Source organism: Etheostoma spectabile, unplaced genomic scaffold, assembly GCF_008692095.1.
Source record: "Etheostoma spectabile isolate EspeVRDwgs_2016 unplaced genomic scaffold, UIUC_Espe_1.0 scaffold314, whole genome shotgun sequence".
Taxonomy (NCBI): Eukaryota; Metazoa; Chordata; class Actinopteri; order Perciformes; family Percidae; genus Etheostoma; species Etheostoma spectabile.
Window position 1 is genome coordinate 236,134 of NW_022605583.1, and position 11,278 is coordinate 247,411.

The 11,278-nt window shown below is 42.1% G+C and overlaps 1 protein-coding gene across 1 annotated transcript in view; it reads right to left on the reverse strand.

Moving 5' to 3' along the window:
* Window positions 1–11,278, reverse strand: part of galnt16 (UDP-N-acetyl-alpha-D-galactosamine:polypeptide N-acetylgalactosaminyltransferase 16) — an 80,472-nt gene that overhangs the window by 27,759 nt on the left and 41,435 nt on the right. The window contains exons 9-10 of the mRNA XM_032511079.1: window positions 8,229–8,332; window positions 6,424–6,550 (exon numbers count right to left, since the gene is read on the reverse strand). Of these exons, the coding sequence (XP_032366970.1) occupies window positions 6,424–6,550; window positions 8,229–8,332 (231 nt within the window). The remainder of the gene's footprint in view (window positions 1–6,423; window positions 6,551–8,228; window positions 8,333–11,278) is intronic.

Here is an 11,278-nt window from a genome sequence, read left to right on the forward strand (position 1 = left end):
TGGGCCGAAGCAATCAACAAAGAAACTTGAGACTGAAATGAAGCGAGAGAGAGCGAGAGAGAGAGAGAGAGAGAGAGAGAGAGAGAGAGAGAGAGAGAGAGAGAGAGAGACATAGCGCTCCAATAAACAGGCTGTCCATAAATCAGCAGGTGGAATCAATTAGCTGCTGATATAGTTAATAGTTAAAGCTGAACTTAAAGCAGCAGCAGAGAAGCCCAGATTTCTGGAGCCATACGGAGGGCTATTTAACAGCTGAAATAAAGTAGGCTGGCATATTATTGGGTAGTTTAATTTATTTTAAAAAAAAAGTATTTATAAACTACATGTGTTTTGTGCAAAAGTCTTAATGTAAAGTAACTAGTAACCAAAGCTGTCAGATGAATGTAGTGGAGTAAAAAGTAAATATTTCTCTCTGAGATGTAGTAAAATAGAAGTAGAAGGGCATGGAAAGAAAAGACTCAATAAAGTACCTCAAATTTGTACTTATATACAGTCTTGAGAAATGTACTCAGTTAAATTCTCCTCTGGTGATTTTGCGTGTTTGTGCAACAAAGACGAGGAGGAATTAAAAAGGAAGTGAAAACGTTAAGAATTGGTAGCAATGATGAGTACACTCCAACTGATGAGGATTTGTGACAGAGTTGAAGAGTTTTCCAGTTTCGAAATATGGTAATTCATGCCAAGGAAATTCAAGTCTTCCATAACATGAATCCTTGTGGACAGGCTTCTAATCAACGTGTAGACCAGCCTCGGGCATGAGCTCCACGGTAACTAAGGAAATTCTTTCAGGATTACATCTTTTCTTTTTTTAAAGATTTTGGGTCTTTCAATCCACAGGATAGGATCCATAGACATGAAAGGGAGGGGGGGGATGACATGCAGCAAAAGGCCGCAGGGCTACACGAGGAGTAAACCTCTATATATGGCGCCCGCTCTAACCAACTGAGCTAACCCGGCCACTAATCATTGGACAAACTCTATCCTTCTACCTTAGTGTTTTGTTCGATAGCATGTGTATTTACCAGCCTCACTTGTGGCTCTAAGAGTTCATCACTACAGCCCTCTTTCATTTAGAGTCAAAAACACAAGGATTTGGTTTTTCCTTCAGGGATTGAGACTCAGGGCAAAGAGGCCAAACGTCTCCACAGCAAGAAGTGGTTGCTCGTTGATGGGCAGGTCTCCAACAAACTCTCTAAGGACTGCGACGGGCCAGCAGAGAGATAGAGGGTGGCCTGGCAGAGTCCCGCGCACTCATACACATGGTTTGAGTTAATAACTCCCCTCTTCGATGTCATAAATCAACGTGGCAGCCAGTGCAGGGCCACATGGACGTGCGTGTTCGACATTCACAAAGGGGAGATCTGGGAAAGAACAGGGTGGGGTCTGAAGCTAGGCGAGCGCTTGTTCTACTGCATCTTAAAAATCAACTGCTCTTGCAACAAGGCCACTCAGATGGTCTCCTGGCAGCAGCAGCAGCAGAGGGCTGCTCTGCATCTGCCTGGAACCACCTCTCATCTCCAAACCTTCCATGTCTGAGTTCAACGTGTGAGTGGCACATCAAGGACAAATGAAAACAAATGAGAAACTGTCTGGAAAAAGTTCACTGTTGAAAATGACCGATAAAGCAAATTCAATTGTCTTTTGTTAACCCTTAGTTAACACAATAACTTCACAGAACACCTTGTTTATAAAATAAATTACACTTTTTTTTAGATCTTTCTGGCATTTTGGTTAATGGTTTGTGTTCCACGGTGGTGTACTTTGACAGCAGGGATCACCCAGCATCCCAGAATTGGAGTGTTTGGTGGCGTGCCGCAGCAGGTCTAAGTTTCACTTCAACTGAACAATCAAAGCAAATAGGTTTCAGCCTCCTCCACCCCCAATGGCAGCACCTGAGGACAATTGCTTTACAATTTACATAATTAGCCTGGATTCAACTTCATGGAAATAAGGAGCGGCGCGCTTCTCGTAGGTGCCGTGACACTGCAGAATGCATTGCCGGTGCTCACATAGGCAATGAATGGGAAGCGGAAGAGTGGCCACGTACCATAACACTATTTTCTTCTTACCTGTCTGGGCTCTTTTGGTTGCAGGTCTCCACTCTTGACCTTTGACCCTGCTGTGAAGGCTGAAATGGCCAGGCAGAGGTCTGCTGCCGGAGCAGCGCTCTATTAGTTCCATCTCTGTGAAATACGAAAAAACAGCTGACTGTGGTGGCAGCTATCAAGGTTCATGTGCTTTCACAGAAAGTCTTAGTCTTTCATTATTAAAAGTATTACATTAACATCAGTGCATTTCCTTTTTTGTTTTTTTACAAAATGTATACAATCCACAGGTTTTGTGTAAACGCATGGTTTCCAGCTACAGTATATGCAACTAACTCAAAGGGAACTGAGACATAGAACTTCACTGGATTACAGATTCTACAGCTATCAATCAGAAACCTTAACTCCATTTAAGAGATCCAGTCTGAAATTGGCAACTTACTTCCTGGAAGGGAAGGACTGTTCCAAGGTTTTCTCATTGAACCCCATTTCCTATTTAGCAGAGCCAACCGTCTCTGTGTCCGGAGCTTAGCGCCGCCCCAGAACATTGTGATGGTTCAAAGACATACAAACAACCCAGAGTGTTTTTCTCCTATCTAAGAATGTATGCGTGGGTAGCCAGACCTCCTCCACAGGGCTGTGGAGATAGGGCTGGGAATGCGAGACTAAATAAATACCAATACTATATACTGTACGTGTCATTTTTCACATCTTACATTCACATCATCACTAATGCTGGGGTCCTGTTGCACACACTCCCTGTGCCTTCTGCTGTGGTGTGCTCACACCTGAGTCATTAGGTCAAATTCCTGCACATATTCTGGCCGTAATTCACTTAAGTATGTACCCACAGTCACTAATCACTAGTGGCAGAGGACTGACCTGGGACTGCGGCCTGATGGCTCCGACGCCCCTGCACTCTGCCAGGCCGAGGGTGTCGGTCCCACGGGTCTCCAGAACAAACTCCTTGTTTCAGCACACTGGACACCGCTTCCTGTCCGGCACCCTGAGGGGCCATTTACACAGGGTCAAAGAGGGGTCTTGTTACGGCAATAATACCAAGGGTTGAATTGACTGCTTGCTTCATTGTGTAACTGAATCACACCACTAAGTATGCGCCCTATTGCAACACATCCCACATATTACAATTGCAATTGGAAAACCACAGTGATTTGGAGAAGTACACAGAGCCGATACAGCCAGAGAGGCAGGGGCTTAGGGAACAAGCTGCTGGGATAAACAGAGATACCACGCTGGATGTTCCCATCCATGTCACATATATTTAGATCATTGGTTCTGAACTTGGGGGTCATAACAACCGAAGGATTGCAAGATCTTTACTGATTTAATCGCTTGGGTGTGAGACATTTTGGCTGCATTTATGATGTGTCTTTTCTTTCGTGGCTTTTACTTTGAACTGAAGACAGAAAATCTGTTCAGCCTCTATATCAATAAAAGAAACACAGCCAAAACATTTGTTCAGGGTATTTTCAATTCACGAGTATTTTCATGAGTATTTTCACGAGTATATCGTGTTGGTTTTTTAAAGGAAAAGGAAACTTTGTCTCTCCTGAGTACAAAATAATAGTCACAGATCAGGCATGAAAGTTGTCCATGAATTCCAGGATAAGCTGCAGACATAACTTGTACCTCCACTCAAAAATCTAACTTGGATGTTCCAGTGCACGCTCTGTGCTCACCTTAAATCGCATCTAAACGTGTATGCTTGGGCATGTGGAAGTGTGATGTGGAAACTTGAAGTTGACTTGAACCACAGTGATAATGGACTTGTAATTGAAGCAGGAGACATCTTCAGTCCAGTTACATTTATAAATTATTTTCAATGTGATGAAGAGTAGATCAATGTTTAGGGCTATATACATTACACTTTTTTTGTGGGGGAAAAAAAAACACATCAGACTGGCCTTATTATCTAAGTATTTCTACATGACATAGCACTGACAGACAGCATGATTCAACCTGTCCAACATGACTGCAGCTGAGTGCCGTACCTCAGCTCAGGATAGACGTTCTCATGTACCAGCGGAAAGGTTGCAGTTCAACTTCCGCCGCAGTGTCAGGCGGTCTGCTATGTCTACAAAAGAACACAGAGAGAGACACAGTAGAGAAGACAAAGATGTTAAAGATGAGATCCTGATGCAGAACGCTGAACCTGAGAGGAAGCGTGGTTAGAACAGCTATTTAAGGATCGCCTGATGATGCATTAAAGAAGGTATGGACATGGTATCTGAAGAAATGCATTAAAGGTTGAGAGAGAGAGAGGGTACAGTATAATGGACGACCTGCCAAAGGCCTTGCCCTGCGCTGACGGCCTTGCAGAGTAGTGTACGTTTTAAATTCGTCCATCCACACCTCAGCAGCCCGCCGGGTGTTCCTGCATGGACACACACACACACACACCACACCCACACACACACACACACACACACCACTGCTCAGACAGTGCTGCTGGCATTCCTGTAGGCAGCTCTGATGACAGTCTCTCACACACACAACACACACACACAACACACACACACACACACACACACACACACACACACAAGCCTTCGGATGCCACAATATTTCCCCACATCTCCAGCGAAGTCCTCCTAAATCTAGCTGTCTTTGCGAATGAAGACAGAAACTGTAGGCAGTTGAGACGTTTGGTGTGTTTCAGACTAGCAGCAGATCTTTAACAGATATTTACCAAAACCAGCAGCATTATTTACAGCCTGTATTGATATTAAAAAAAAATAAATATTAGACCTAATAGCAAAACAGCCTGTTAATTAAAAGAATTTTTATTCAGTGTGTTGCCGGATCACATTGTTACCTTGCAGCCTGCAAGTTCCTCTAGAGACTTTACAATAGTTATATATAAGATTGTATGTATTATTATTGAGATGTGTGTATAATATATATACATATGTAAGCTGGAATTTTGTCAGGGTCCTGGACACTATTGGCGTTTTTCCACTGCTGGTACCAGCTCGACTTGACTTGACTCGCCTCGACTCGGCTCGACGCATTCTTCGTCCGCTTTCCATTGCAAAATAGTAAAGCCTCAGCGTGGCTGGTCACCATAGTACGCATGATGATGTAATTTTCAACGCGACTCACAACAGCACGCTCGGCTACTCGCCACAGCCAAAGAAAGGTTTTGTTTCAAAAGAAGCTGAAGGAAGCAACAAAAATCACCGCTAAATAAACGGGAGTTTGGGAATTCTGACGGAGTTCAGACGTCAACATGACGGTTGTTCGCCGACACAAAAGGGTAAGTTAAGTTTCCTGGTAACGTTAGCTAACATCTGCATGTGTTCAGCGTCGCAGTCAGTATTTACTATACGCTATATAAAGTACATGAACTTTAGCAACGTGATTACACACCAACATGTGTGCTGTGTACTGTTTGTGTTCCAGAGCATTCACCTTTGCAAAATCGCCGCCGCAGACCGTCTGGTGGGCGATGACCGACCGGTGAGATCTCTGGTTTGACTGCCGGCTTTGTATAATCTTTATGAGAGTCACGGAGAGGCTTATGACAACGACTGGGATGTATCGGGACAGCAGAGTCGGGGGGACACTGTCCAGGGGGCAGAGGAAGAAGACTGGGAAGTTTGGGAGGGTTTGATGCGCTACTTGAAAAGCTAAATAAAAACTTTTTATATATATATATAATTATATAATATATTATATATATATATATATAGTCTTGTTTTTTAAAGTACAGTGTGCATATTGGAAACGACATAAAGCCCTAATAGCCCTTATATTGAACAGTTTATAAGTAGAATAGTGCAGAGAGTAGATAATCTGTCGGTGTCGGCTAGATTGTTTTAAATGTCCCGTTTGTTCTGGACACACACTCCGGACTCTTGTTTGCTATAAACGCAGTAAAGTCTGCAGTCCAGCAGTCTGCAGGTTTTCACGTCACCTTTTGGTATCGCCTCAGCTCGCTTGGAACCTTGACTGAGGTAGTACTAAAAAAAGTACCTGGTAGCGGGTCCCAGGGACTTTTTTTCGTAATGGAAAACCAAAAAAGGCGAGTAGAGTCGAGGCGAGTCGAGTGGATACCACGCAGTGGAAAACCGCCATAAGAAGAACTATTTTAAGACTGAGGAGAGGTGTCTGGGTGAAGATGTCCTGGAAGATTTTTCTAAATCCATATCTACTTCCCCAGCTCTCACTGCTGTCTGAGACCAAAAAGCCAAAACACGTGAAGCTCTTTCACTTCCCACTGAACTGTGCTGATTCATGTGACACTTAAGGCTGAGTAAAAGACTGTCTTGGCAGTTGGTTAATTGCTTTGCGGTGTAATAACGCTGTACAGCAGACAGGGATGTCAGGTTGGTTTCTGACAGATCAAACCACTCACTTAATGTAGGTGAGAGCATTGCCTTCTGGGAAGTCGTACGGGTGCCGTTTCCTAAACACGTGACCCACGCGGCTGCAGGGAAGAATCTCCAGGCTTCCTCCGCACATCCACACCCGGAAAGAAAGCTCTGCAACAGAAGAGACAGAGGATGAGGTCAAGGATTCAGGCAGGAAGCTGTTTCTCTGTCGGTCTGTCGGACCTGCATCATCCCAGTCTCGGCCTGGCCGGGTCCACCTGCTCCATTTTATAAGGAGCAGATGCTTCCAAGCTGTCAGCAGAATGAAAGCAGTTGTTGCAGATGATTTAACGCTGAGCTGCCTTGCAAATTCTAAGGTCCCAATTGGTATTGTGGAGAGCCGCTGGGCCTCTGCAGCATCCAGAAGCATCTGCAGTGGTCCAGAGCCCACACAACTCAATGCATGAAATGAAGACATTAACATGTCCAGTTTTATGACTTGAAGTTGAATTTTTCATTATTATTTGTGTGTTTAAGACAGCCGTCTCATTGGAAACAGCAGGGTCAGTAAAAGGAATAGGCAGGACGGTAGTGAAGTCCACCTTTGTCGAGACTGAGTCAAGACCGAGTCCACATGAGAGCCAGTCAAGATCTTAGAAAGACAGGATCAAATATAAAATGGAAATGTTCCCATTCTTGAACTTTTGACTTGCTGAAGAATTCCCAAAGTGCTCGCTGACATTGTGTCTGCTGCCTGAATGAAATGATGGCTCCCTGATGGTGACTGAGGTACAGGATGCAGCCATATACCAGGCGACCAATCTCGACGCCTGTTGCAGATGGATTCTTAATTAAACTAATACCTGTTTCCTGAACGAGCACGCTTCAGTAATGTTTTTGTTTTGAAGGAGGAAGTTACTTTAGAACAAAAGTATATTGCACTGAACTCGGTCGAGACCAACTAGAGACAAGTCTGAGTCCAAATACCAACGAGTCCAAGACGAGTCCGAGACAACAGAAAAGCGTCTTGAGTCTGAGTCCGGACCTAAGTCCTACAGCCCTGAGAATGAGAAGTCTTTTCTTCATTGGTCGTTATACATTGTATAAACTAATGATGTTCAACCGAGTGAGCCCGCGGCTAGCTTTACAGAGAATAGAAAAATCGTTGTTCTTCTAATTACTGAAAGTACACTGCCACCGGGTTAAATCCATCTTCCTAAATTGATTTTCTTTTTAAAATCAGTGACATGTGTGAAGTTCAGAGAAGTTAAATATAGGGATTTGATTTAACATTCCAATTCAGCATACTTGGGAAGTTTGGGGTCCCCTGATGGAGCTGCTGCCCCCGCGACCCGTTACCGGATAAGCAGATGAAGATAGATAGATAGATGGATGGATGGATTTTGTAAAGTAAGTGTATGATCATCTACTTCTCTTCTGGCCAACTCAATATAATTAGGAACATTTACTATTTTATACCTGAAGTATTCCAGGACGGCTTGGTTTTGTGTTCAAATTTAAAGCGGAGGTACTCAAAATACCTAAAAAATAAAAAATGGAATTGCCTCCACACTGACCGTTCCCCAATACGTGAACTACCTACATTTTTCACAGCCACAAGCACTGATATGCACATGCAGCCGGACCAGCTATCAAAACAGAGAACAGAAAAGCTCGGACTACAACACACGCGCTGGGAGTGTGACATCACTGTCATTACTCTACTTTTTCTTTACATAGTAAATAGTTGTTGACTACAGAACATTTAAAGAGATTCTGTGCTGAATTCCTGCAGATGATGATTAATAAAAAAGTCATTCTTCTGATTCCAAATCATCAGTGAGCTGACCAAAGTTCTCCCCTCCCCAGATGTCCATGTGGGTGTCATACTGGCCCAGGTGGTTGAACCAGCTCTTGTCCATGACGAAGATCCCACCAGCGATGACAGGCGTCCTGCAGAGCAGAGAGGAGAGACGCCATTTACATCTTTCACACTTCCTGGACTGCATGCTGGGACCCAGTCATCTTGGTTCAAGTGAGTCTCAGGTCATTTGGTAAAATAAGTCTCGACTTATTTTTATCGGGTTACTTTTACCTTACCTGTAGTATCTTCATACAGAGAAAAAGACAAGGTATTAATCGCCTATCTAATAAAATGATTGGCTAGTTTGTATAACTAGCACAAAACGTATCACTAAGAATTTAATCTGTATAATAACTACTGATATTCAGTGCCACAGCAAAGAGTTTGACTGATCATGACAAATGCTCAACCCTTATGTTTTCTCCCCGTTAACCATGAACTTGTCCTTCCTGATCAAAATTGAAAATTAACTTTTTTTTGTGCTTTTCCGATGTTTTTGTCACTTTTTCCTGAATTTTTTTGTCACTTTTTCCATGGTTTTAGTGCTGTTTTTAAAACCTGAGCTGGTTTAATAATAGGTTTCACACTTATTCTTGGAATTCACGGTCAACAAACCTCATTTATGTCAAATTTTACATATGTTTTTTACTTAAAAAGGCAGAATATATGAATTATTTGGCCTGGATCACAGATGGGTATATGTCAAAGTTTAGTCCAGATAAAGTCTTGAAACCAATGGAAAAAAGAATTCAAATGCTATAAGGTAAATAAAACACCCAATAAATTCAATGAAAGTAATCATTAATGTTACCTGAACAATGCATGGAATCATCCATGTTATTTTTGGGCAATTTGGTTGAAAAAAATCCATATTTCTGATATAAAACACTTTGAAACGGGTCAACTTGGACACAAGGGTTAACAGGGAGCTTTTTGAGTCGTCCAATCATGATTCCGCTGCACAGCATACTTCACAGTTAGACAGAAACATTGACTTCTTCTTTTATGTTTAACAGCTGATATTAAAACGCGCAAATACACGCAAGTCATCCGAGTCATCATGTACTGTAACTCCCTGTCTTATTCAGAGAGACGTTTTTATAATGATCATGATTCTCATTTTCATTCAATATAAGTTATATTACAAGCATCCCCAAAATTGAGGTAAAATTTGTTGTTGAGGTAAAACAACAAATCAAAGTCACATAGTTTCATATAATATAACTAAAGGGAGACTTGGCATACAGCCCGATCCGGTTGGGGGGAGTTTCTGCCTGGCGGCTGGAGCTCTCTTTACTTTTCGCTCTTGGTTTTGTTTGTAATAATAGTTTTTAGACGCGTGGACTATTTGATACACTAGTTAGGGCATAGAATCGAATAATGTTAGGGAGTAGTAGTTAGCCAATAGTTTTCAGATTTATCTATCATATAATCAAGATATAATAGAACTAAGGGAGACTTGGCATACAGCCCGATCCGGTTGGGGGAGTTCTGGCCCGCCGGGCTGGAGCTCTCTTTACTCTCTCTCTTGGTTTTGTTGTAATAGTTTTTAGACAGCTGGACTTATTTTGATACACTGACTCCTCCTCCTCTATCTTTCTATCTTTTCATTTATGTGCATCCTATGTCCCAGAAATGCTTGTTACTAACCTAGCTCTGGGGAGTCATTCCCCGAGTCCTTATGTTCTTTTTTTCACCGCATGTTCCCTTGGATCAGAGAGGCTCCGAATCATGGTAGCAGCTGTCGCCATGGTCCCGCTACACGTTCTGTGATGCCATGTTCAACTGCTACACTGCGGTGCCCTGCTACGTCCTGTACGTCTGTAATGCCGCAACAGCGTCCTGCTATGCCAGACTACTACAAAGAACTTCTACAAACTACTAATTTTCTATTTTTATTGCCACTCTTCATTCTAACCCCAACCTGGCCCGTCACAACCGCCTCCCAAGAGCCTGGGTCCGACCGAGGTTTCTGCCTAAAAGGAATTTTTCCTGCCACTGTCCACTGTTGCTTGCTCTGGGAAACTATTAGACTGTTGGGTCCTTGTAAATTCTGGAGTGGTTCTATCTGTAAAGTGTCTTGAGATAACTCTTGATGAATTGATACTATAAATAAAATTGAATTGAATTGAATTGAATTGAAAAGTAGGTTATTGAACCTGAATATCTACATTGCCTCCATAGTTGGATGTGTAACAGGATGTGGCAGGGTGAAGGTCCACAGGCTCACTGTGTGTTAACTGCTTTTTACTATTTTTAATTGAACTTTTGTTTTGGAATCAAGAATAATATCAGCTGATTAAATAAAGGCTTGAAGGGGGGTTTGTAGAGGGTCCTTATGTCTATATTTAGATGGTACCATTTGAAATGTTACATACAAACATGCCCAGGGAGCAGGAAGAACACTGGGTTCCAGTTCCAGGACCAAGCAGCTGATTCTTCCTGCCATGGGCAAATTAATTTAATATGCAAATAGATAAAAGCAACAAATCTTCCTACATGACTGAAAATAAAAGACAGGCCAAAAAGGAATCATATTGTTAAAAGAGAATCTAATAGCTGACTTTAGTATGAGCATAATTTGAGGATGACTGAGGTAATGAACTTCTAGAATATCTGTTTTGTATTTTGCGCAAGACTGTTTTTTTTTCTTCTTCTTTTTTTTCATATATTTTATCAGATACAGCATTCAAATAATATTTACAACAGACTACAATATAAGTCTCCATTCTGTGTTTTTCAGAATGAACAATACTTCAAAACAAATGTCCTCTTTGTGGTTATATCATTCCATCAAGGAGTAAATAATAATAAACGCAAATACGCGAGTAAGTACATCAATTACTAGACATACACATGCATACACCCATGTACACAAACATAGCTACATATAGCTCTATATAGCTATAGAGTGAAATCAGGAAACAAATCAACAAATAAATGAAGGAAATGTTGTCCTGACCCGTTTTCCTATATCAGTGTTCTTTTTAATGACCCAAAATAACATGATTGATTCAACACAACGCTCTTTGCCA